General features: G+C 37.8%; 1 protein-coding gene across 5 annotated transcripts; it reads left to right on the top strand.

The window, feature by feature from the left end:
- Positions 1–9,919: 9,919 nt before the first annotated feature.
- On the top strand, positions 9,920–27,201 carry LOC146454086 (fibroblast growth factor receptor 2-like). Of its 5 annotated transcripts, none has more exons than XM_085095844.1 (20): positions 9,920–9,977; positions 13,470–13,832; positions 14,346–14,609; positions 14,931–15,055; positions 16,020–16,090; positions 16,597–16,736; positions 16,986–17,252; positions 17,560–17,829; positions 18,287–18,397; positions 18,956–18,977; positions 19,565–19,604; positions 20,696–20,975; positions 21,282–21,392; positions 21,647–21,837; positions 22,534–22,656; positions 23,283–23,353; positions 24,033–24,073; positions 24,580–24,676; positions 25,462–25,561; positions 26,095–27,201. In XM_085095844.1, the coding sequence occupies exons 2-20, from the start codon at positions 13,613–13,615 to the stop codon at positions 26,161–26,163; spliced, it is 2,613 nt and encodes an 870-aa protein (XP_084951970.1). In that variant the 5' UTR covers positions 9,920–9,977; positions 13,470–13,612; the 3' UTR covers positions 26,164–27,201. The 5 variants fall into 5 exon arrangements, with proteins under 5 accessions (XP_084951970.1, XP_084951966.1, XP_084951967.1 ...); XM_085095840.1 differs by lacking the exon at positions 9,920–9,977 and adding an exon at positions 10,891–11,160 and having other exon boundaries at positions 13,434–13,832; XM_085095841.1 differs by lacking the exon at positions 9,920–9,977 and adding an exon at positions 10,892–11,160.

Here is a 27,201-nt window from a genome sequence, read left to right as displayed (position 1 = left end):
TTACGGAATTGTAATATTTTAAATCGTGCCTCTAATGAACTTGACGGAAAGCAAATTTTCTTCCGATGAAATGCTCTACTTCGCACGGATTGGCAAAATTCTTCGGTGCGTTGTGGTTATCTTGCACCGAATTTCTCTAAAATGTAATGCAACAAATTAGTTTGGAACGCGTTGTATGTGAGCAGTAAGAGAGGCTGCCATCACGCTGGCAAACGCTCTCCAATTATCCTCCTGCCATCGCGAGACTGTTGGCAAACTATGTCGTCCATAAGCTGCACAATATTACAGACAGATTTAAGATTACCTGTTTAATCTGTCTGCCCATTCTTCAAAAAAAAAAACGTATTGCTTAGCATATGAGCAGTAAGAGAGGCTGCTATCACGCTGGGAAACGCTCTCCAATTATCTTCCAGTGTCATAGCGCGACTGATGGCAAACTATGTCATCCATAAGCTGCAAAAAACTACATACAGATTACCTGTTTAATCTGTTTACAGGTCAAAGGGCCTTGTTATACCGTACAGTATCAATGTAGTATTCTATACATGGCACGTCCCAAATGCTGCCCCAGTATCTAACGTTTACATAGATACTATCAGACGTAATTTTTAGAATGATTAATAAAAAAAACTCACTACATTTTTTTTTTTTATTTTAGACTGATTAGTATATTGGATGACTTGTTTTCCCTCTCGTTCACTTTAATACATAGTGTCCTTCTGTATAAATATTCCCACAGGACTGGGATTGCTCATAAATGTCTTAACAATTTAGGAGAAGGGGATAGGAGCTACAACACATATTCGTCAGGTTCCTTTAGCTCGTTTTTTCTTATCCCAACCGACTTTACAAAAGGCGTAGAACAAAACGGAACACTTTGTATATGAGCAGCAAGTGAAGCTACCATGGTGCTTGCAAATGCTCTCTATTTATCTTCTGCCATCGTGCGGCCGATGACAAACTATGTCATCCACAAGCTACACAATGCGGATGACAGACAGACGTTTGGGTATCAAGATCACTCAACAAAAATTCTCACATCATCAACTTTAGTTAGTAGTGCTTGTCACAGCGCAACTGCTTCGCTTAATGTGAAAAACGCACGAAGCGATGGCACAATGCGGTATATAAGACCAGATAACCTCCACCAGATCCTTCGATTTGCTTCCAGTCCCTCGGCATATTATGAGATTTGTCAATGGAGTCCTCGTTTTCCTTGTAACATGCAAATATTATTGCTCTTTAACGCCCCATTTATCCCCTCTTGCAGCTTTTTTAACCACTCACCTGTAGGGTTTCCCTGCACCTTGACGCCTTTGAAACGTCAAGCAATAAATAGTGAACTGAGAAATAATAAATCTAGTGCGAACAACTCACAGACTGTTAACTTATAATTAAAAACGTTAACTAAATATGATAGTTACCAAACTTTCACGTTCAATTGTTGATTTTAAACATACTAAATTGTAGTGCGACCAAAAATAAATGCTGAGACTATCCAAATCAACATAACACTAGCAAGGCTCTTACTCTAAAGTATTGGGGTGTGGATAATAAACATTCCATCTTCCTGAAGATAGGCCCTCTTATACAGGCCAGTCAGCTTAAAAGATGCTGGTAAAAAGATTATCGAAACACGGAGTACGTTCTCCTTTGTTCACAATTACGTGGACTACGTTTACTTTTTCGATTACTTCAACCCTGCCAAGTGGACAACATTACATCGAGAAATACTTTCTTTGGGGCCTTTGTACGGTGGCAGCATTCTTTGCAGAGATATGAAATACAGAGATGTGAGGAACACGTATCATTGCATCAATGCAATATTTCCTTTCTCCTGCCATTGATAAGTAGCAGCTGTGCCTTCACTTTCTTGCTTCCTATGTTGAATGCTGTTGAAAACTTCTGAAGATATTCTTGTTTCCCAAGAAAAATCTTTCTAATTCTGGAACCCATCCTCAAATTTCAAAACTAATAACAAAGTTGGTTACAATGATAATGCTTTTGCATGAATAAACTTTGGATTCCAATGTTTTTAAAGGTACATGTACTACAAACCCGGACTTAAATGACTGGAGAATAAAAGGGGTGAAATGATTACTCTCCAATGTTAAAAGTCTTAAAATTATACTTGTAGCAAAAAATAAAAAAAATAAAATCATTTACAATGTAATTCAAAAGTTCTTAAATGATAATCACTCACTATATAATAAACGAAGCAATCAAAAGATGTTCATAACAATGTTCACAACTCAGCGCCAGTAATCTAAAAGAAGATGCTGGCATAATGTTTGATGGAATGTAATTCCAGTCTGAAATATAGGGGTTTAAAATGAACTTCAAATATTCGTATATTGGTGACAGGTTAGAGCAGCATTGCGTATTACAGTGGCGACTGTAATTTAAAAAGGGGGTTTTACAGAATAGTATAATAGAGTTGGCGTCATCGTCAGTGTTCTGTTTAGGTGGTGCTCAATATAAATGAAAGGCACAGCCAAAGGGAAGCAACAGCGATGTTTATCGTTTAAAACATTTTTTTTTTAATAAAGGCTGATTGAAATTGAACACCCTAAGTACCGCTAATTCTATTTTCGGTTTTCCTTGGGAGTTCAACGGTACCAATGTTGGGTAACTGCTTAGCGAAAGCTTAGATATGTATTTTCTTCAGTTCTCCATGTTCTCCATATACACAAAAGTGGAAACTATTAGGACAATTCATTGAATACATTTAAAATTGAGTACTTATGTCCTTTATTTTCACAGCCACAAATGATGAAGTAGTCAATGCTGGTAAGCATTGTGGCTTTATGGGTTAACTGTGGGTAGTATAATTTCTGTCTGCTAAACTTGCCCTTTTTGTCATTTTTTACCGTTGAATAAAACCAAACATCATGAGGAAGACATGGTAATTTTATGTCAATTCATTTCATATTGACAATAGCCAAGATTAAAGGATCCACTGTTGTCTTTCCTCGACCAATGGACGGTCACAGAGTGCCAGCACATAGTATTTTTAACGCTAACATTGTTGTTTGCGCTTCCTTTTATACCGTAAATTATCACGCTGTGCACATACCCCGGTTTCAATTGAAGCAAGTATTCTTTTACATATAATTATAAGCATCTATTCAGTACTGATAATCCACACAAACGTAGCTCCGTTTTTTCTAACTCTTCACAAGTGCGTAAAACAATCACTATACGTTTACATGCACTCCATAACACTTTTTGCACTGAGCAACCAGCCATCATCACATGTACTGCGGTATAACATGTAAAATTTTACTTTTATCACTTTTCAGTAAGTCCTTGCGAGCAAGAGAACGAGGATTGACGCCACAGTCAATGACAACAATTATCTTCTGTTAGGCAGGATAGTGGATGGTCCCATTTTAGTTAAGCAATTTGTAGCAGTACAGATGTAGACTCCAAAGTCTTCTTTTTCCACAATGGCAATGGTGGACATATTGTTTCACCTTTCTGCAGCTGAGTTCCATTTTTTTCCTAGGTAACAATGGTTGGTTGATGTCCATTGACAGGGCAACAAATAACTGAACAAATATCAATAAAACATAATTAATGAAATATCGTCGTTTTATTACTTAGTATATACAATCACGAATCATCTTGGTACAACCAGTTTTTACAAGGGCCTTTTGATAAGGGTGTCTAGGAACATTTTAAGGACAAAACAAAGGCCTCATGAGCCGTTTCCATATATAGCACACGTTATTAATATAGATTGAAGATTTCGACACGTCACTGAGCTACCTCAGTCCCGGCATATTCAGGTTTCCTGACCAACGTTTTGATAATTTAATTGAGTGTTAGAGTTCCAGTTTCCGTGTTAAATTTGAGCCGTTAGCAGACAGTTCGAGCTAGCTGATAGTAAATGGCTGAATAAATGGGATCAAATCAAGGGGAAATCGGATTTTCCTCGTGTTAACTGAGTTCGAGTTGATTCTATTGTGCAGTTTAAATGAGATGCATCGTCAAGAGGAAGTTACATCGATGTTTCTTTTTTCATATCTATAAAAATGTAAATGAAATGGATCATTCAGTAGTGTATCAACCACAATGAAGTTGTGAACTTTGAAAAAAAATTAATTTTGATTTATTAGTTGTTGTTGTTTATTTTTTAAATGAAGAATTTTATTGCAGTTAAACAAGGACGTACAACTATACTTATCACACTTTTGGACAAATACAAAAACACTATAATACTATTATTATTACAGTATTATTACAATACATTTATTTAATTATTTGCTTGTGTTCTTTAAAGGAAGCTCCCAAACATCACCCACCGGGCCGATAGTTTAATTTTGTATGTTCCTTAACGTTTGTGATAAATAGCACTAAACTTAATCAAATATTATTCATTCTCTTTGCTTTATTAAAGAGCAAACGATATACATGTGGAAGATAAATATCAACTTTAAATTTAACCGAAATAACTGACTTGAGGTACTGTGGCAACCCCGTTCACAGAAACCAGCAACAAGAAAGTTTCCAGGAGATTTCATCAATACAATTTTCACAAACATCAGTGTAGTCTCCAAATAATCTTTTTGGCGTCCTTAAAAAATAAACGTAACGAAGTTTACAGGTCTAACTTTCTGCAGTAAAAGTTGTGTACTTGAAAGAATAAAGGAAAGGGGTATTTTTTTGAAAAGCAAAGTCCAGTCTAACTTGGATTGTCTCCTCTTGGAGATAGTTCTTAAGCTGAAAAAAGTGTCTTCTAACCTGCGAGAGAAAGCTTGGAAGAAACTGCTACAGGCTAAATTGTCTACTGTTACACACCTAAAGTTGACTCATTGTAACGTGCCTTTCTAGATATTGTTTTTACGCAAGAATAAAAGATGAAAGAAGGAAACAGCACATAAAACAATGGTTACTACAAGTTGGTCAGGAATCCACCCTGTCTTCTTGCCCGTTTAGGTTCTTCATTGGCGCCTCCCAGCCATCAGCAGTACTTGGTATTAAGTTTTGTACAGTTCTTTGAAGATTTTTCCGAAACCATCAGTCATTGAGATGACTTCAAGGCTGAACCAGCTTGTTCACCGGCAACGTCTCGTTTGGATGAAATATTTGCAAAGTGTTGTGTGTCTAGCTCTTCACCCTCGTTATCAACGGAATTACCGCTGCTTACACAAAGAGAAAAGGAAATTGCATCATTAACAGAAGTACAGTTTTTAAAGGTTCTTCCCAAACCATCAGTCGTTTGAGGGCTTTACGACTGAGTCAGAATGTTCACTGGTAACGTCTTTTGGATGAAACAGTTGCATTTTGTGTGTCTAGCCCTTTGCCCTTGTTAGGAACGCAATTACCAGTGGTTATACAAAGTGGTGACTGCAGGTTGTGAGGATGATTGCCTGATTATTATTCTTCAGTACGGAGATAGTTTTCGTACTTATAATAGTTCTACACCATTGCATGAAAAGAAATTCCCCCACGATTAAAATTAAGTGTACTTCATAGAACATTTTATTTATAGATGAATGAAGTAGTTGTACTTTAGGAAACAAACAATTTTCCTTCATTTTAAAAGTTTTATAGCATTGTGTTGGCTGGTGTGGTCAAAAGGCATATGAAGTTGGTGGAGTAGCTGAGTAGCCTATTTCATTTTACTGGTCAAAGTCTTTTAATGGAAATAGCTCATTACTTCAGTAAGTTGTCTTATCCTGTTTTAAACAGAAGGTGCATTTATATGCACCTAGTGGTACCAGAAGACAATTTTTCAAGCCAAATGTGGCGAGAAATGGTCCAGGGAGAGGACAAATCGATAACAAATCTTCCACTGCACCGTGACCTGCACCTTTGCTGATTTTGCCGTTTAAAAGGTGTCGAAAGGTATGCATAACTCCTACCTAATTTCTTTTAATCTCAATCTTTTGACCAAGTCATGGGACGGGTCTCATGGTTAGATTGTGACTGAATTGAGTCCTGTGTTGAGGGTGATTTGTGGACCTCCTGACGTTCGCCTGTTAATCTGTTTACAGGTGAGAGATCTCCTACCTTACAGAAACACTTTTGGACTCTCTACACAGCATGTCCAAAAGACTGTTCCATTATCTAACATTTCAACAGATACTTTCAACCTTAAGTTTTATAATAATTTTAAATTCCACTTACTACCATTATTTTCTATTTTTAGACTAATTATAATGTTGGATGATTTTTTTTTCTCTTTTTCACTTTACTGTTTGGTATCCTTTTGTAAACGTATTCGCACAGGGCCGAGATTTGTTCAATAACGTTTAATTAAAAATTGAAAAAGAAACTTAAGGGGAAGGAGCAAAAACACATCTTCGCGGTTCCTTTAGCCCTTTTCTTCATTTACGCCTACTTACGGCGTCCTCCCATTCTTTGAAGACAAACGTATTGCTTAGCATATCAGCAGTAAACGAGGCTGCCATTATGCTGGCAATCGCTCTCCAATTATCTTCCTGCCATCGCGCGACTGTTGGATAACTATGTTATCAATAAGGTACACAATATTACAGACAGATTTAAGATTACCTGTTAATCTGTCCGCCTATTCTTTAAAACAAGCGTATTGCAGGTATTGCTTAGTATGTGAGCAGTAAGAGAGGCTGCCATCACGCTGGCAAACGCTCTCCAATTATCTTCCTGTCATCGCGCCTCTGTTGGCAAACTATGTCATCAATAATATACACAATAATACAGAGAGATTCAAGATTACCTCTTTAATCTGTCCGCCCATTCTTTGAAACAAACGCATTTCTTTGTATATGAGTAGTAAGAGAGGCTGCCATCACGCTGGCAAACGCACTCCAAATATCTTCCTGCCCTCGCGCGACCGTTGGCAAACTATGTTATCAATAATATACACAATATTACAGAGAGATTCAAGATTACCTGTTTTATCTGTCCGCCCATTCTTTAAAACAAACGTATTGCTTAGTATGTGAGCAGTAAGAGAGGCGGCCATCATGCTGGCAAACGCTCTCCAATTATCTTCCTGCCACCGCGCCACTGTTGGTAAACTATGTCATCAATAAGGTACACAATATTACAGACAGATTTAAGATTACCTGTTTAATCTGTCCGCCCATTCTTTAAAACAAACGTATTACTTAGCATATGAGCAGTAAGATAGGCTGCCATTGCGCTGGCAAACGCTCTCCAATTTTCTTCCTCCATCGCGTGACCTTTGGCAAGCCATGTCATCCTATAAGCTGCACAATGTTATATACAGATTGAAGATTACCAGTTTAATCTGTATGCAGGTCAAAAGGGCCTTGTCATACCGTACAGTATCAATATAGTATTCTATACATGGAACGTCCCAAATACTGGCCTGGTATCTTTCGCTTATATAGATATTATTAGACGTATTTTTTAGAATGATTAATAAAAACGACTCACTTCAATTTTCTATTTTAGACTGTTTCAGTCTCCTTTTGTATAAATATTCCCATAGGACTGGGATTGTTCATTAAAGTCTTAATCAAAAATTGAAAAAGGAAAACGGGAAAGGAGCTACAACACACCTTTGTCAGGTTCCTTTAGCTCGTTTATTCTAATCTCTACGTTAAAAAATACGTCCATTGTACGTCGATAGGTATAAAACAAATGGAATACTTTGTTGATGAGCAGCAAGTGAAGCTGCCATGGTGCTCGCGAAGGGACGCCAATTATCCTCTGCCATCGCGCGGCCGATGACAAACCATGTCATCCATAAGCTACACAATACGGATTACAGACAGACGTTTGTACATCAAGATCACTCAACAAAAATTCTCACATCATCAACTTTAGTTAGTAGTCCTCGTCACAGCGCAACTGCTCCGCTTGATATGAAAACCCACGAAGCGATGGCACCATGCGGTATGTAAGACCACATAACCCCCAACAGATCCTTCGATTTGCTTCTAGTCCAACAGCATATTATGGGTTCTCCGTTTTCCTTGTAAAATGCAATTATTATTTCTCTTTGGAGTCGAAAAAGACGCTTCAGATTCACCCATTCATCCCCTCTTGCAGCTCTTTTAACCACTCAGCTGTTTGATTTCCCTGCACATTGACGCCTTTGAAACGCCAAGCAATAAATCGTGAACTGAAGAATAATAAATCTAGTGCGAAGAACTCATCACTAACTTTTAACTTCTAATTAAAAACTAAATATGATAAGTACCAAACTTTCACTTTCAATGCAACTTTCACAAACATCAGCGCAGTTTCCAAATAATCTTTTTGGCGTCCTTGAAGTAAACGTAACGAAGTTTACAGCTAGGTCTAACTTTCTGCACGGCAGTAAAATTGGGTACGTGAAAGAATAAAGGAAAAGGGAATTTTTTCTGAAAAGCAAAGACCAGTCTAACTTGCATTCTCTCCTCTTGGACATACTTCTTAAGCTAAAAAGAATGTCTTCTAGCCTTGTGAGAGAAATCTTGGACGAAAATGCTACAGGCTACATTGTCTACTGTTACACACCTAAGTTTGACTCATTGTAACGTGCCATTCTAAATATTTTTTTTTACGCAAGAATAAAAAATGAAAGAAGGAAACAGCACATAAAACAATGGTTACTTCAAGTAGGTCAGGAATCCACCCTGTCTTCTAGCCCGTTAGGGTTCTTCATTGGTGCCTCTCAGCCATCAGCAGTACTTGGTATTAAGTTTTGTACAGTTCTTTGAAGGTTTTCCCCAAACCATCAGTCATTGAGATGACTTCAAGGCTGAACTAGATTGTTCACCGAAAGGTATGCATAACTTCTACCTAATTTCTTTTAATCTCAATCTTTTGACCGAATCAGCTTTTCGCACATTTGTGTTGGATGTGGGATGGGTCTCATGGTTAGAGGGTGACTGAATTGACTGTGTTGAGGGTGATTTGTGGAGCTCTGTGACTTTCGCCTGTTAATCTGTTTACAGGTCAGAGATCTCATCGTACCTTACAGTAACACTTTTGGACTCTCTACACAGCCTGTCCCAAAGACTGTTCCAGTATGTAACATTTAAAGAGATACTTTAAAACTTCAGTTTTATAATAATGTTTTAAATCCCACTTACTACCATTATTTTGTATTTTTAGACTGATTGAAATGTTGGATGATTTTTTCCCTCCTTTCTAGTTTTAGACTGACTAAAATGTTGGATGATTTGTTTTTTCTCTTTCACTTTACTATTTGGTATACTTTTGTAAACGTATTCGCACAGGGCCGTGATATGCTCAAGAAAGTTTAGTTAAAATTTGAAAAAGAAACTTAAGGGGAAGGAGCAAAAACGCGTCTTCGTGGTTTTTTAAGCTCTTTTTTTTCATTTTTATGTCTACTTACGGCGTCCTCTCATTCTTTGAATACAAACGTATTGCTTAGCATATAAACAGTATTAGTATAGATCTACTAGTTTTCTATCACGAATTCCGTTCTCTGATTGGCTACGCTACTCGCTATCTATTTTGTGATAGATAGTGAGTAGCGATTTTCAACAAAATGGCGCCCGCTTCTTCGCGTTTTCGAAGTGCCTTCGATGAGGAAATAGATAATTTAGGTATTAAGTTTTGAACGACTAGTAGATTTATACTAAATCAATTAGATTATTCGCTTTCGATTTCTATGCGTGATAGTTGATTCGGGCTTCGCCCTCATCAACTATCACGCGATAGAAATCTCGAGCTCATAATTTAATTGTTAAAGAGAGGCTGCCATTGTGCTGGCAAACGCTCTCCAATTATCTTTCTGTCATCGCGTGACCGTTGGCAAACTATGTTATCAATAAGGTACATGATGAATGGATGACGTCTCGAGCAAGTAACGTTCCAAAGGGCAACACAAAATTTCTAGAAAGAGAAAACCACACAATTCAGTCGAGGATTAATTTTCGCTGAGACACAAACAATATATATTGTTCATTTTCCCGTTCAGGATGGTATTGATAGTCAGGAGAAGAGGAGCTGAAACCTAGCTGTCAAAGTGGATCAAAAGGGACTGGCATCCGCCTGAAGAAGTGGTATGCAATTACTAAGGCCAAACCCTCTACTGAAAATGGGCAGTCGGCGGAAGACCAATTCTTGTAATCCGTTAAAATGTAATTACAGCCTTTGATGAAACGAAAATGAACACACAACAAAATCAAAAACCATGACATGCAAAGCAGTTTTCCTTTCCGTCTTTCTTAGTAATGGCGTATGGATCGGAAATCACCGTAATCACCATCATAGCCTTGATCGATAAATTTGTGCGAACTCACAACGTATTCAGGCAATAAATTTTACTGTCTAAGAATTCCACTGAAAGGCGGAAGTAAAACTGAAACGCTACTGAGCACTTTTGCATGTATTAAAATAGCATGACATGTAAGGTAGTTTTCTTTTTCGTCCCTGTTCGCAATGGCATATGGAACGGAAATTACCGTAATTACCATCATAGCCTTGATCCGGATGAACTGGTGCCAATTCACAGTATCTTTAAGCAATTATCTGTCTAAGAATTCAACCGCACGCGAAAGCAAAATTTTACTTTTTAATTATTTGAGCTGGGTGGGATAAGACACTGCTGCAACGCGCGATCCCTGATGTTATCGTCATTATTCCATTATATCTATTTTTAGTTTTACCGATATCGATTTCCAAATGTTTTGGATTTAAGGCATAGAGACTTAGGAACTCCATCAAATTTTTTACCGCGAATTCACAAAAGACTGAGTATCGCCCGCTCTTTTAACTTTCAAATGCTAACTGTTTAATACTGCTTTCCGATTGTATGATGTTCATGTATCTCGCCATATTACCTCCCAGTAGCTCAATGCTTGGAGTATCTTATCGGCGTGCAGAAGCTCGGGGTTCAATTCTTTTCGAGAACTCAATTTTTTTTCCCTGTCCCATGTTTGTCACAAGATAACATTTTACTTGCAAATTATTATCAAAGGATTGAAATAGAAAAGTCAAAAACATTTCTCGGAATACATCCGGAAATGTACTTATGACCTTTTTTGACCAAAAGCGCTTGTTCGTAATTCCATTTTACAGTTAGACAGCTGATGTAAGTTCCTTGTTTATGCTTTTGTAACAAGCAGTTTTTGAAGTGGTCAAGTTAAGTTAGGTGCGAGTTATACGGAAAAGTGATGTCGCAAATTGCGTTCTTAACTTCATTTCTTCTCGTATTGCCTCTGTACATGTCTTCCAATAACTCAGGTGAGTCAGATACTCTAACAGAAGGTTAACAATCTTGCCAGCCATTCTTAAATTACGGCACACGTGGCGCGAAACTACTTCAATCTTAAGAGGTTGACGAATTCTAATGGTAAGGAAATCGGCTCACAATTTCATGGCCTATGTCGTTATCTCAGGAAAAGAGGACTACAGCGAGTTTCATAAGTCGTTCGACCTCCCGCCTCGTTTCCCCTGTGCAATGTTAGGCAGCGCAAGGAACATGACGTCCTTTGCGGGGCGTTTAAGTTTTTTAAACAACATTGAATGGTGCCGCGAAAGGGAGGGATACGCGATAAAGGCGAAAGTGTAACAGCATATTGTCACTGGCCGTAGTATTCTAAGTTGATTATTGGAGGCATTTTGCGTCAGGAATGATGAAAGAAGCCTTTTTTCTTCAGGAAAGTTGTTAGTTGGTGCGTTCTACAATTGACTGGATACACACCTGTTTTGATGTTTATTTAGATGCTTACAGCTGTTTTGATTTCCTGCTCAGTATCAACGCCCGTAAATTTTTTTCATTACAAACTTTGTCTTTTTGCTAATTTGAAAGTGCTGGAAGTGGCACATGATTTCTTTTTAACAGGCCTAAATTAAAATTGCAATTACAATGATAAAAAAGAATTACAATTTGTTTCTAGATTTCTAGAACTCTGATTCTTTTTGGATTTTATTATTTATTTGAAGCCTTTATTCAGCTTCAAGTTGCTGTTTCAAAAATTTCGGCCCCTCAACGTTGACAATATATTAGTTCTGTTTAAAGAACAGAAAGTTGCCTTACCTCTTCCTTATAAGGTATGATATGAAGGTATGGTATGATTGACAAGACAAGTTTCAATTTCGAAGGATGGGTAGCGATGAGACGGATAATAAGACCTAGAAATAAAATTCGAGGAAGTAGTGGCTATTCTCGGAAACGTACAGTCACGTTTTCAGTCTGATTTCCATTTGTGCTGCAAGTAAACCGGAAAAATCACCGAGGTGTGAAAACTGAACTGAAACTGCTACGATGCGCTTCAAAACAAAGCCAAACCCCCTTTAAGTTTTCCAGGATCGATAATTTTTGTTGGATAACCTAGGCTTGCAAGCTGTGAATATTTCGAAAAAAATAATTTCACCTATATTGGATCAGCTTCTCGCACACACTATATTTTCACGTTTGCGCTACTTGGAAATGGCGGTCACCCCCTTAAGGGGACTATCACAGCGTTCATTATAAACTAAAAAATGTTGCTCATTATCTTTCAAAATCTTACACAGTATAAAGTTGACTTTGCTGGTCAGTTTTTGCCACGTCATATCAAATCTTGTTCATATGTGTGGGTTAGAAATTTACAGGTACAGACGTTAGCGCCGTTTATGAAGCTTTCATGTAGCCTTTCAACCATACTTGTGAATCACGTACTAAAACTGAAAATTTAGAGCCTTTTCCCTTTCTCTTATCTTAAAATAGTTCCGATTAAAAACAGACGATCAAAATATTTATAACATTCAAAAAGCGAACTGATAATTGCCGAAATGTTGATCGCTCACTAAATAGTTTTTTTTTTCTTTTTCTGGCACGCACTGCATGAATGATTTTTCCTACATGCAAGGGAAAGCCTTGTACTGAAAATTTCAGGATGTGGCATGATGTACAATTTCACGTATTACAATTAAGATGCATTGGGCTTTGCCAAGAAAATCACACACTCAGGATCCTTTATACTTGTTTTAGGATTCCTTGTACGTAATTATATTATTCCCCAGTATACATGAGGCATACTGAATTGTGTAAGTAAGGTAGGTATACGAGTTGTTACACTCGTGGTAGGATACCTTACTTTTCGCCACAAGATTAAAAATATCAGTAGATATAACATTGCATATACTGACGGAAGCATATTATATTCGTGCGTTGGCAGACATGAGGATTCTGACATTCAGGCTATGATTCTTCTTATCTCCGGATATTTATCATTACTTTAACCTGTATCACTGAATAATGCAGTTTCGGAGTTGTGATTGGCTTAGCGCAATGGAATATCGACCATTATACCATGCCCGAGAAGTAGCGACCATTAAATCGTCTTTTAGCCTTCTAGTATTCTACTAGCTCTTGTTGGGTATGGGACTATCATCAATCATGATCATAGCCAACTCGTCACCACAGTAGCTCTGCAAGGTGTGAAAATGTTAAGGTGTCTTTAACAGTAATCCTGAAACTGTAGCTTAAAAAAAAAAACATTAAATTTGACCTCTGTACTTCTTACTTACAGTTGCTTATACATTTTTGTGGGCTGTCCCTCTTCCAGCTTGGAACCAGACTACCCTTGGAGCTGATCCAGCAAACATTCAAACCGCTGTTATTCAAGTGCTGAGTGGCACTACTAACTATTCTTTGATATGGAAATACACATTGCCGACAAATCAAAGCTTAAGGCAAACTTTCTTCATCATGGATGATGGCATTAGAAAGCGAGACGTCGCCTATGTATTGTATGGAGACCGTTTCATACCAGACGCCTACCAGTCTCGGTTCACAAGTGTTGTTAGTACGAATGAATTCTCTGCTTTAACTATAAAGAAGGTGACTAAGAAAGAGAAAGCTACATTTCAGTGCAGGATTTACCTGACGGATTCTCATTGGGCATACAACATAAGGCTTGATGTTAAAGGTAAAATAAGTAGCCTATTGGGGGTGCTCTTACCCATTACTAAATACAAGTGCTTTTTGGAAGGGATCTATATCTAAGACATGTGAGGTAACAAAACAATTTGGATTCTTAATTTTTAAGAAATTGTAATTTGTCAAACGAAAGACAGAAAACTGAAATTGAAATTAAAGTTAAAGAAAATTGCGTTATTGTTCAACAACTTCCTTTGAATAGTTCTGTAATCTTCTGGAATAAGAAACACCTTGAAGAGCGGTATTATTAACCGTACGTACCAGACGGAAAGTACTGCTCGATACCTTTTCGTCTTGATTGGCATACGTACGAATTACATCCACAAACTCAAAACTGAGATCCGCTTTGTGTGTGGTATCATACACAGTACTACAGAAAAGAATTTCTTATCAGCTAATTACATTTCAATGGCCATTCTTTAAGGTTTAGGACTTGAAGCAAGGAATGAAAAAGTTGAACATTCATGACGGTTTTTTTGTTAATAATATAACTATTTTTCAGTACCTCCCAGAATCATTGTTAATCCGCGCAGAATGACAATCATGGACCTTGGAAAAACTCTAACCTTGAAGTGCTTTGGACATGGTGACCCAAAACCGACTTTTATCTGGACCAAAGATGGTGTCCCACAAAAACAGTTTAATATTTCTGGCTATGAGTTACGTATAGTTAGCATGCAGGAAAAGGATGTTGGATCATACAGATGCACGGCTAGCAACGGATATGGCAGGGATGCTACTCGAGTCAGCATTGTCGGTTTGTCATGTAAGTATGCGTCGATTGTAAGATTTGACTGTCCCATTGTTCCGCCTTTAAGGTTGTGTCACACGGAAGGAAGTTGCTTTAAAAGTTGTTATCGTGTAACAGCGCTGGGACAACTGTTAACGAAGAAATTTGTTTAGATAACATGAAAACATGTTATCTGTTTTTATATACTTTTGCTACGCGTTTCCCGAACAATTGCATAATGTTACATTGAAAGTTCCCTGCGCTGTGGAGCGTTAAATTTAAAATTTCCCAGTGCAACATCATCTACACTCTTCCGAAACAGTGTGGAAATTTATTTTTCTGTTTTGTTTGTAATAGGCGCGCGGAAACACTGCAAATCTGGAGTAATTACCATGACCGTAAGAGGCGAAACATGGAAGAAAGCCTTTTCCAGGAGAGATCATAAACATTTGAAGGCGGTGGAATACAATTTTCTTTCAGCAGTAAGCTATAACGTTTTTGCCTTAATATACACTTCTTGATAAATTATAAGGGCAGAGAATTTTTCCGATCTTTGAAAATGATGGGTTATTGAATAGGACGTGAATCAGATTGTTTTGACCAATTGCAAACCGGCCATACAAGTTTTTGCAATCTGCCTTGGCAATGTTCAGCAATCGTTGGAAATGTTCTGATAATTGTGCGATAACGTTTTCCTTATAACGGCCTTAAAAAGTTCACTATTACCTTCCCAAATGTCAAGAATTCTTGCGTACATGCAATATCTGCCTGATGAGCCTGAGGTGGGAGGGTAGGAGAAGGAGGAAGGGACACATTGTACGCTCGTAACTTGAGGGGCATTTAACCTATTGCAACGAAGCCTGGAGGATATGTTGTACTAAGAAATCTATTTATTTTGGGTTCCACATAATGGGGTGATACCGTCATATGGCTTGCGAATTACGTCTTTTATATCGTACTGCTGCCATCTTGGATATCCAAAACCCCAGAAAACCGGTCAGATTGACTCAAAAATAGTCAAATCAAAAAACGACTGATAAAATGGCATAAAAATCTGAAAGTAACGGCGATAACCATAAATAATCCTGAAAAGGTGAAATAAATTCCCAATTTAATAATAGAAAACCTAGCTGTCAAAATAGGTGATCAATCCGAAGGAGTATACCAGTTGTTACAGTGCGACGCGCCTTACCGAAGCCACCCAACAAACTTTTTTTACAAGTTTGCCAATCAGGATACGCGAATTTGACTAACGGCTACGCCTCCTTGCAAAGTCCAACAGGCAAGTGACGCAACAACGAACTATAGAAAATATGTCTTTTTGTATTTTAGAAAGTTTGTTGGGTGGCCACGGTAAGGCGCGTCGCTCTGTAAACGTTATTCTGGTTTATTCTAATGCAAAATACCATTTCTATTACTCTGATTGTTATTTTTTTATGTTTTGAGATCTCGGCTGTTTACACCACCAATCCTGAGAAATTGCTTTACAGTCTTACTCTTCAAAATTTTGATATTGGGTAAGTGCTCTACAACGCTACTAGTAAATTATTGCTGTAATACTTTAAGCGCGAGTGTTTCTTCAGGGTTTCCAAACTCGGAAGAACAAACATGAGAGTACAAGACCGTGATGCGAGTGCTTTCGTTGTTTTCAGGTGTTTGGGTACCCTGACAAAACACGAAGCACTCCTTTCTCAGTTTTTCAATTCCTTCTCAATCAAACAAAAGATATTTCCAGCATAAACATTCCATTTCTATTCTTTTCCAATAGTGTTATCACGTAGTTCCTATTTTGGCAAAAAAAAAAAAAAACATTTTACGTGTTTATCATTAGTCATAATACTAAAACCCAGTACCTGTTGATAATTTCAGTACATATAAAACGAAAGATACTCCGACATAATGACAAAAACTAAGTTGGAAACAAGTTATATTTCGGTACGAACCATACCATCATCGGACTAAGAATATCCATACAAGGTTCGTCATAAAGTTGATTTGCATCTGCGTATATTTACATTTTTAGTTCTGAGATTGTCATGGCGGCTGTAGGGTTGGTATTCGATCAATCATCAGTAGAGCCATTGAAGCCTCTGCAGGATGAAATTGCCGACGAAAAGCTTGGCCCATTCATCGTTGACAGTCAGTTGTACGTTCGTTACCCAGGTTTGAGTGTATTTTTATACGTCAATCAGAAAACTCTCAAGAGTCATCTATTTTCAAATATTCTGCCAACTTAGGTACTTTTAGTTGGTAAGTTCCTGCATGAACTGTGTGGCTTTTCCTCTAAAGGAGTTCTGAAGTGACATCGAAATGGGTCGCCTTCTTGATGTATGCGTGAGTGTGGGCGTGTGCTTTCTTCAGGGGGACCCAATGCCAAACTAACGATGGCTTTTGTATGCAATGCATTCTCAGATCCAGCTACCATAGAAAATGTTACGTCATCCAAAAGTGAGTCGTGGATTGGCCAGACAGTAACATTAAAGTGTGTGTCAGATGGAATTCCCACACCAACCATCACCTGGATCAAACCCAATGGAAGTGTGCTCAACTCCGTCACATCCAAGGAAAACACAATCCGTGTTGATACGACTGATGACCAAGATTTTGGAATTTACACTTGCAAAGCTGATAACGGCTTTGGCCATTATGCAAAGCAAACGATACAATTACAACAGATAAGTAAGAGGAGTATTGATTTTTTGCTTGCTTTCATGAACGTAATATAACCAGAAAGACCGATGAGCTACCTAATAAGCATGAAATTAAATCTGGCCACTAGGACCCCTTTTTTGGCTCTGGACTTCATAGTGGTCTTTGCTCGCTAGTCAATATGAAAAATATTAATTATACTTATTAGTTTTTTGCTCTTTGCGAAAAAACAAGGGACACGCCTCTGGAAATAGCTATTATTGTTTAGCCAAACTGTCATTTTCCTTCAACAATTTAACGCTTTCTGCTCATACAGCAATGCTCTCTTCTCCTCCAGAGGCGCCCAGTTCGCCAAGCGTCATCTCAGAAGGTACAGACATTCAGGCCACTTCATTAAAGGTAAAATGGACTGCACCAGCTGATGATGGAGGAAGTCCCATTACAGCATACAGAGTGGTCATTCTACAGGACAAAAACATTACTGACCCCGCTATCAGAGAATCACTCATCGAAGGTCTGAGTAAAAATAACAACTACATGGTGAAGGTTTACGCCAGAAATTATGTGTTCGAGGGAGATGCCCTTCCTAAAGCATTCTCGCTTGAAGGTAAGGGTTCCTGTTGTATTAGATTTTTCGTTTGGAAGAAGGGAAGGTTTTTCTGGTAAAAACGAATGGTGTGTTTCTTTGAAATTGTCAAAAATGAGATCTGTGATCCCAGGTCATATTGAGTTCGTCCACGATAAGTTGTATTTGTTATGTTGTGCAAACTGGCGTTGACGGGACTGAATGTCACGTCCTCCCTTCTTCAACCCAATTTTCTAAAATCACATCTACATTTTCCGTGATGTGAAATTATGGAAACAATGGTGTACGGAAAAGTAAATTTTTCGTTGAAGATAACTTTTTAAAAGTAGCTTCTTTTACCCTAGCCTACCAGGAAACTCCCGAATCACCACACATCTCAAACATTATTCGGTCAAGATTGTTTCGTGGCGAAACATGAAAATGTGGGTTGTATCTCATGGTGTGTGTATGTATTTACGTCCAGTCATTCACATTTTAGGGTATTCTTGTGGAGAAGAAAAGACAATTCTACACTCTGTTTACATCATTGTAATCTTCATCTTACTGCTGTTGATTGGTATTCTGAGTTTTCTCCTCTGCAGCTCTCCAGGTAACAGTCATGGCAAATGACATTTACTTATTTATGGGACGTTAACTTAAGTTGCCTGTAAAATATATTGAGGAACAAAATTTACTCAGTAAACTAAGTATGATAATCATTTTAGGGTAACTAAGGTTTATGTGGGAAACTAATACACGATACTGGAAGCCTGGCGATTAGATCAGCTTATCCGATGGCCATGTAAAAAGCACGACAACAGGTAACATTTCTAATCCAGGAACCACTGTCACGTGGCCGATCTTACTAGCCACTACTGAGATACTTGTTTGTTTGATTCGCATGATCATAACAGATTACTCAGCTCTGGCTGAGGTTAAGGACATTCACTACGATGAAGAGGACCTTAAATCTTTCAAACATCAGAGATACTTTTGCAAGGCCACATCGCTTAGCTGCCTTCACTACCGCCGGTGCTAGACATCGAAAGAAGGGAATGACTGAAACTGATTGGCATTATTTATCGAGATGATCCTTGAAAATTTGGATCTCAGAGGCTAGGAGGAAATAATGTTTGTTGTTTGCTTAAAGCATTTTTCTTGTTTTCAGGGAAACTCAAGACAAAAAGTCAGTAAGTAACATTCGTTTTTAATTTATGACACTTGATGCTTCTTGTTTATAGAACGTATTTACGCCCATTCGGCATGTATCCGTTAGTTTTCGCTCTTCCACACGTAACCATTTTCCTTTGAGAACAGAAAGGTTTTCTTCTCTTGCTAACACCAACCCGATAAAAACAGTCTCACTGAAAGCGGCACTTTTCGAAACCGATGGCCGTTGCCGTTCAAGCTCAAAAAGTCATCCTTTTCGAAAAGGTCTCAAAATATGAGTTTGCGGTGACCTTTTTTCAGCGAATACCGGTGAATGGACGCAAAGCACAAAACAAGGTTTTCTATCTTCAAGCAGAAAACGGATACGGGTAAACAGGACCTATAGGCGTAGATTGTGGACGGTAAAAAGTACTCAAAATTAAATATAGACGACCCGACTCTCGAAAGCCTTTTAAAATATATAAATACTTTTAGTTAATTTTTGTTAACCCAACGATAAATTAAACAGTTTTACAATTAAATTTTGTTGGCCATTCAATTCCAAACGTTAACCAAAATCGAATTCGAACCCGAAACATTAAAAAACTAATCTTTTTTATTGTTTCAGAGGACACGAATCCGCAAAATGCGTGGACGTTGTACCGATGGTAAGTGTTGAACCATTCATAACCACCCCTAAAGTAACTAATATCCACAAGCACGAGAAAAAGGGAAGCGTTTCATTTGCTTATGTTTGTGTTTGTCTCATGCTGGCCGGTTGGACGCACGGCGATTTTTCTGATGCCTTTTACAGTCAACCCAGGTCACGCGTGAACGATATTTTTGAATTTTGAAATTTACATGTCAGTTTTCAATCGCCAACGAGATTTCAGAGTTACCGTATAAATTTCCCCAGCTTATTGACAGTATAAAGCTATGAATTTTTCCTTACATTGCAAAATTGAATATTTCAAGAATAACAATTGTTTCCCAAGTATTTTGAATCTTTTTTTCAGTTAATGCGTCTTTTTCGGAACGACTTCCAGAGAGATGTCCAACATTTCGATCACACGTCGGACATTACAAAGAGAAATTCGAATGTTCATTTCATTCTTGGAATTACTGTTCACGCGTGACCTGGATTGACTGTAACACTTATACTTTAGCGTATCGCCGAGTTTAAACAGGACCTTTATTTCCTACTCTAAAATGTCAGCAAGAATATATAATTGGGCGAATGAACTAATTGTTTCATGAATATTGCCAGGAATATGTTTACGCCCTGAAGACTGAGGATTATATGTGATTTCAGAGCTTCGTTGGTTTAGCAGAGAAAGAAAACAATTTATATTAAGAAAGCTATTAAGGTCTCTTACAACACTTCCCTTCAGTTGTTAATTTGAAGGTCCTTTAAATTCACTCTTTATCAATAAATGCCACAACAATGGTTTTAAACACATGGCGAAGCATTGGTTAACAAGCTGTGGTCTTTTTTTTCTAGTTGATATGTTACCATAACCAATAACTGGTATTAAAAACAGCGCTAAATTTAGCCTTAACTGGTTATAACTAACTGAAACCATGCTCGGTGACCTACATTTTTTACTATCGTATTGCAATAGGTCATCTTCACCATGGCTGATTAGCAACTGCTTGCAAATTTAAAACAGTTCAGAGATATCAAGTGCTGAAAACCTGGAAACCATTGTGTGGGTCACCTTTAATTAATCAAATCTGATTGCACACCATTTGTCACCAGAATCAAATTAATAATCACGCAAGGGAAGACGACATACAGCCTCGTAGCAGACAACACTCGATCGCAGTCCAGTCGGAGGTCAGTGGGGTTCATCAAGCTCCCACAGATGGCTATTACATGCCACTTCATCCCTCAACAAGAAGCTGGGAAATAAATCGAGAACAAGTGAACCTTATCAAAATCATTGGTGAAGGGGCCTTCTCAAAAGTTGCCAAGGCGACAGTGTGGAACTTGCGGGATGAGCAGGAGTACACCGAGGTGGCGGCAAAAATGCTCAGAAGTGAGATGTTTTAAAATTTCTTTTAAACTTGATAACGTTTCTTTATATAAATACTCCTAAGATATGAGCAAGCTGATATTGCGATTGAATACCCCGATGATGGGCTTTCAGCTGAGTCCCATAGTGGAGAAGTCGATTGAGATATTACTGATGAAACTTAATTCTCCTTCAAACAGAAATGTCTTTTCTGGTTATTTCATCGCAATCCAGGGCATAATAACATGGTTATTCCACATGATCAGTTTAGTCGAGAACAAGCTTTTAGCCAGAGAGATCATAACATTATCGTTGTTCCATTTCTTTCAGGAAATGCCCCTCCCTCAGACAGAAAGGACCTTTTGTCAGAACTTGAGTTGATGAAAAAACTGAAACCTCATCTCCACGTGATCAAGCTGATAGGATGCGTCACTGAAAGTGGTAATGGACGAATCATCTGATTGATTGAGTGATAAACTGTGTGATTGATTGATTGGTTGATTGATTGATTGATTGATTGATTGATTGATTGATTGGTTGATTGATTGATTGAGTGAGTGAGTGAGTGAGTGAGTGAGTGAGTGAGTGAGTGAGTGAGTGAGTGAGTGAGTGAGTGAGTGAGTGAGTGAGTGAAAATGGTGTTCATTTGAAGTATTTAACGATCTCTTTATGTCGCCTTTTGTCCTTTTTCACAGATCCCCTGTTAGTCCTAATTGAGTATGTACCATTTGGTGACCTGTTGGGATACTTGAGGAAGAGTCGAGGACTGAACGACACTTTCTTCAAAAACTCGGATGCAAAACCGCAGACCAGTCTGACTGCCCAACAGTTGGTTAGGTTCGCTTGGCAGGTCGCCGATGGAATGAGTTATTTGTCTTCAAAAAAGGTCAGGTTAAAATTAGGCTCTGAAACGGTAACTTTATCGGAAAAGCTACTTTTGTTGGTCTTTGGTTTCAAAGTGCATGAAGAATAATATCAAATCCAGGAAAGTCTTAGCATGCAAACAAACAAATGTGTATTTGTATAGGAAATATCTCTGTAAAGATGGCTTTGAACAGATATGCCTCAAATGAAAAGAAAGAAAGAAGGAAAGAAAGAAAGAAAGAAAGAAAGAAAGAAAGAAAGAAAGAAAGAAAGAAAGAAAGAAAGAAAGAAAGAAAGAAAGAAAGAAAGAAAGAAAGAAAGAAAGAGCTAATACTTTATCAGCGGGAATTGAGCGAACTTGAACATTTCCCCCGTTACTAGTCGTGTGTGGCCAATTAACGTAGGGAGTACAATCACACTTGGATCATTCCTCTGACATTTTCTCTTTCATGCAAGAATGTTATGTCTCTCCTTTTTCCTTTCCATCCGTGACTTGTATCTATAACTTTAGACAGCTGCTCAATATGAAAAGCAAATGAGTTCAATGAGCTAGTTGAGTTCAATTATAATTTAAGAAATTTAATTTAACTTTCCTTTTAACAGAACAATTATACAGAAGGACCATGATATATCGACCCAAAAGAATTAACCTTATAGTTTGTTGTGCTCGCAAACGATGAAAATAACACACTAAAAATTCGTTGATTACTTCCTTCAGATTATCCATCGGGATTTGGCTGCGAGAAATGTTCTTGTTGGAGATGGAGAGAAGTGTAAGGTGACAGATTTTGGGATGGCGAGGAGAGCGTGCGACGATGATGTTTACGCAAGAAAAAGTGGAGTGAGTGTAGTTTCAAATTGTGACCGCTGGGAAAGGTTTCAGTGCATATTTTTGTTACTGCGCATACGCTCTGCACATCTCAAGAAACTCGGGTTTCCTATGGGTGATGCCTACTAATACAAGGATATTTTTGCGCGGTTTAAATGTATGCGGAGAAAGCAGAATTTAGCAAGTGGTTTGGTATCCAAAAAGAAAATTGGGGGTAATCATGCATTTAACAGAGATAATAAAGTTTCAATTTAGGAAAAAAAAAAAACCGCTATACGTTGCTTTGTATGTTACTGCTTTTTAGAATAATTGTTGCTTAATTATCTCTAAAAAATGCCCCGTCACCCCCAATTTTCTTTCTGTATTCCAGTGGCTATATTACCCATAGGCTACAGAAAATATACTTTTGGTATATCAGGGAATATGATATATCAGATATGATTTCATTAAACACTTTGTTTTCTTCTCTTATGTTCCTGTAATGATCACTGAAAAAAATCATTTGCTTTCTAAAACACGTCCTTTTCAATGAGTAACAAAACCCCACTTTTCCTAGCATAAGATACTTCCAAACCTAGAAGGATAAATGATTTATTTTTTGTGTGTGTTTTATTTTGTTTTGTTTCCGCCATTGAAAGGGCCGACTGCCTGTAAAGTGGACTGCGTATGAGGCTTTGTTGTATGGAATATACACAACACAAAGTGACGTGTGAGTACTCTGATTGGGAACTAAATAAAGTTGAATAATGTCAGTCGGTTGTCCAGGTAAGGGTAAGTAATTTTTAGCAGTCTCTGACTTGTCGTCCTGAAAACGGTTTTTGTTAGCTACATTACTGAGTTTAAGCAACAGCACAGCAGTGCAAAGAACACAGCGACACGTCCAACACGCTTATGTGTGACAGCAGCTTGACCGCAATTTTCTAACCTTTTTCGAAGCTATGTCTTGTTTAAACTGCTTTCCTCACATTATTAATTCCTTCGTGTTGGAAGCAACAAGGGGTCAGCGATTTACTGAAGACTTTTCAGACTGCGTGAGGATGCAAAACATGTTGGTCACGAGGGGGCATTTAGCCGTCCTCTTTCCTCTGCCGTTCGAGCGCATAAGCTCACCATTGGCTGATGTTTCGACAAGCTCAAGGGAAGACTTTCTAGGTTGACAGGGTCATACCCGATGAACTTTCCGTAGCCTGTTTTCGAAACGTCGACGGGCGCTAAAGAACAGCAAGGACAGCCGCATTCGATGAAAAAATTATCCTAGAGCGACTGAACACATAACATACTATAAAGTGAATTTTAAAACGTTTTCCACGATAAGCGTCATCACCAGAACAAGAATTCTCTTCCTTTAAACATTTTTCATTGTTTTAAAACTTTCCTTTGTGTTGCAGTTGGAGTTACGGTATCCTTCTGTATGAGATTCTAACCGTTGGTAAGTTTGTAGTTGTCTGTTTCTAAGCTATTTTTGTTATATCCCCCGATGGCCATTAAGCGATTGATCAGATAATTAAAGTTAAACACATAGACGAAACCGCTACAAAACTACTGAAACAAGTGATTAAAGTTAGAGAAAGAAAGTTAAACGTAAGTGAAAATGTGACCATCGATTACGAGAACATCTTAAGTCATTTTCAATACAAAAAGTAACAAAAAGCAGGCTGGTAGCACCTCTCAGGAGAAACAACATTTGCCAATGATGTGATGATGACGTAGAGTAGCGTCGAATCGTCATCGGTTTTTTAGAGTGATTTTTTTTATTATAAAATCGTTTGCCAATTTTATACACGAATTTTTGAGTCAGTGAGAGACACGGGCACACTCGAATAAAGAAAACCCGGGTTCTTCCAACAGGCGTCGAGCCTATGACCTTCCGATTACTCAGTTCTGACTATTACGTTACACTATTTTTCTTTGATGAGGAATTAATGTTTTCTATAGGCGGATTCCCATACCCAGACATAAATGCTGGGCAAATTGCATGGAAGCTGGAACAAGGATACAGAATGCCAAAACCGAGACACGTTGACAGCAGACTGTAAGTTCCATTTATGTCATTTATTTGACGTTTATGGTATTAGTCCTGTCTCTGAACTCCCTCTGCCTCCCCCCTGCATAGGGTATATTCCAGAACAACCCGTTTGATCCTAACAAGGAAAGCTTATCACAAGGGATGGACTATTACAAAAGAACAAACAAACAAACAAACAAAAAGAAAGAAAGAAAGAAAGAAAGAAAGAAAGAAAGAAAGAAAGAAAGAAAGAAAGAAAGAAAGAAACGACCTGATTGGGGTGTTATTTTAATGTGATGGTGCCGTTTGTTCATTTCTGAAAGTAAAAAAGCATGTTTATAGCTTAAAAGTTGATTTGTTTCACGAGAAAATATGCCATCTTATAATTACATGGCGACCCTTTTCCAAAAACCTACAGGAGCAAAAACTGCAGGGGGAGGGGGGCGAATGATTAGTAGGCTTGTAGTATCTGAACTATAAACTTAATTCTTTGAGGTTATTTTTGTCTGTTGCTTGTTTTTATTTATTGGTTTAATTTCTTTTTGTATGCATTTGGGTGCGTTTGTTATTAATTTGTCGTATTTTGTATCGGATACAAGACCTTGTTCTTGACTATTACTTAACACTTGATAGCTACTACAAACCGCAGAAGCCATGTTCTTGTCCTTAATATGACGGGATCGGGAGACTAATACTACCATTCTATTTGCCATCAATAGCTCATAAAGACACCATTACTTAGCACCATCAAACTGTATAGGTCCTGGTATAGGTACATTGCTGTTACTAATCATATTGTCATTGTGGATTAGATATCAGATAATGCTGAAATGTTGGGAAGAAGATCCAACTGATCGACCCACGTTTGAAAAATTGACAGAGACAATGAGAGAAATGGAGAAAAACCACTTGGTAAGTTTGGCCTTTTGGGGTCCGCATTTTGTTTATTACAAGCTTCACGATATTTAGCCAATCAAATCCAATTTAACATCGTCTCAAATTCCTAACACAAGGTTATAATCGACACAGGTCTGTACTGTCAAGCAGAAAGCGAGTTTTGTATCCGGGACTTCAACTTTCGTACCAGAGACGTCAGAACAGAGTAACTGTCTACTTTAAAGTGCCACAAACGCTGTACATGCACATAACTTGTTACTAGAAAACAGTGCAGAAAAAGATATTTTCAAGCTTTTGTTTACAGTTTTTTTTTCTTTGAGGAGCTGGAGTAATGCCCCCATAAACATTCTTCGGCACGTTTTAGGTAGACTGAAAAAAGTTGTGAAAATTGTAAAGTGAATGTGATGTAATATTTAGTCTGTACGCGGGAAAATCAATTAAAATAGCGTATTCCAAGATATTTCAAATAACTTAATTTGCACTGGGTGTGAATGACCTTATACAACAAACAGCTAATTACAACATAAATTATCTCGTTTTTTCCACAGACCTACGTCAACCTCAGTCAGTATGACGATCGCCTGTACGCTAACGTTAACGATCTCACGGATCAGTAATTGATTAACGATTAAGCTGTCTTCAGTAACTTGTAGTATTTTAGGAATTCATTACCCAAAGTGTCTAACAGTGAAACGGTGTTTTTCACAAGTTGGGTTATTTTTAGATTGCGGATAACCAATCACGAGTAACTGCGCGCGTAATGGATATTTAACACACAGTATTCAAGCCATTAATGGGTAGATTACATAGGCTAGGTATGAAGAGGAGGGCTGGAAAATTGTAAAAGTAGATCTGAAACTAGGGTCAGGATTCAGATAATTGAGTAGCACACAGCCACAAGAGCGTTAAAGGAACGTAGTCGGCAGAACGAAAAGTAACGCAGAATAAATCGAGCAATTGCATTTTCACAAGATAGCGATCTGTATTTTAATTTGGTATTATGCAAAGAGGCCTTTTTGTATCAAACAATTTAGACTAGTTGTGACAAAAACAGTTATTCAAAAACGTTTACACCTTAACTTTAGGTTTATACTTTTGCCTATCATTTCTACTTTCATCATCTGTCTGGTAATGGTTCTGAAGAGAATCCAAACATATCGCTAGACTTTTGAATACACTTTAATGTGCTTGAAAATCAAGGATAAAAATGCAGTTGCTTGGTTTTTCTTTCGTTTTATCTTTCTGAAAAAAAAAGTAGTGTTCGTTCTGCAGGCTAGAAGAGGGAGAAAAACTCCTGTCTTCCTGCGGTAGAAAAAGTAGCTGAGCAATGAACAAACAACAGAAACAATGGACCCGCAGTAACCCTGACACAATAGAGCTGCGGGATATACAGGTCCAACGACATTAGAGGTTGTAAAGAACTACGTGCTCTCTGTGCCTTTTAGCTGATTTGGTCATAATTATTAAGGTGACTTAAAATTTATTCTGTGTAAATAGTAGAGTTAAATGTGTGATCTATGATGTAGATAAATCCAAAGTTATATAATCAAGAGGCAGTTTTTGTTACCCAAAAGCAACATACATGAAGTTGCAGTTGACGACTGTATACATACTCAACTAATTAATAAAACGTTTTTGCGCGTAGTAAACGTAAA

The sequence above is a fragment of the Pavona decussata genome, unplaced genomic scaffold, assembly GCF_977016875.1.
Source record: "Pavona decussata unplaced genomic scaffold, jaPavDecu1.1 SCAFFOLD_315, whole genome shotgun sequence".
In the NCBI taxonomy this organism is placed as follows: domain Eukaryota; kingdom Metazoa; phylum Cnidaria; class Anthozoa; order Scleractinia; family Agariciidae; genus Pavona; species Pavona decussata.
The sequence above is the reverse complement of the archived record's forward strand: the minus strand, read 5'-3'. Positions and strand labels throughout refer to the sequence as shown.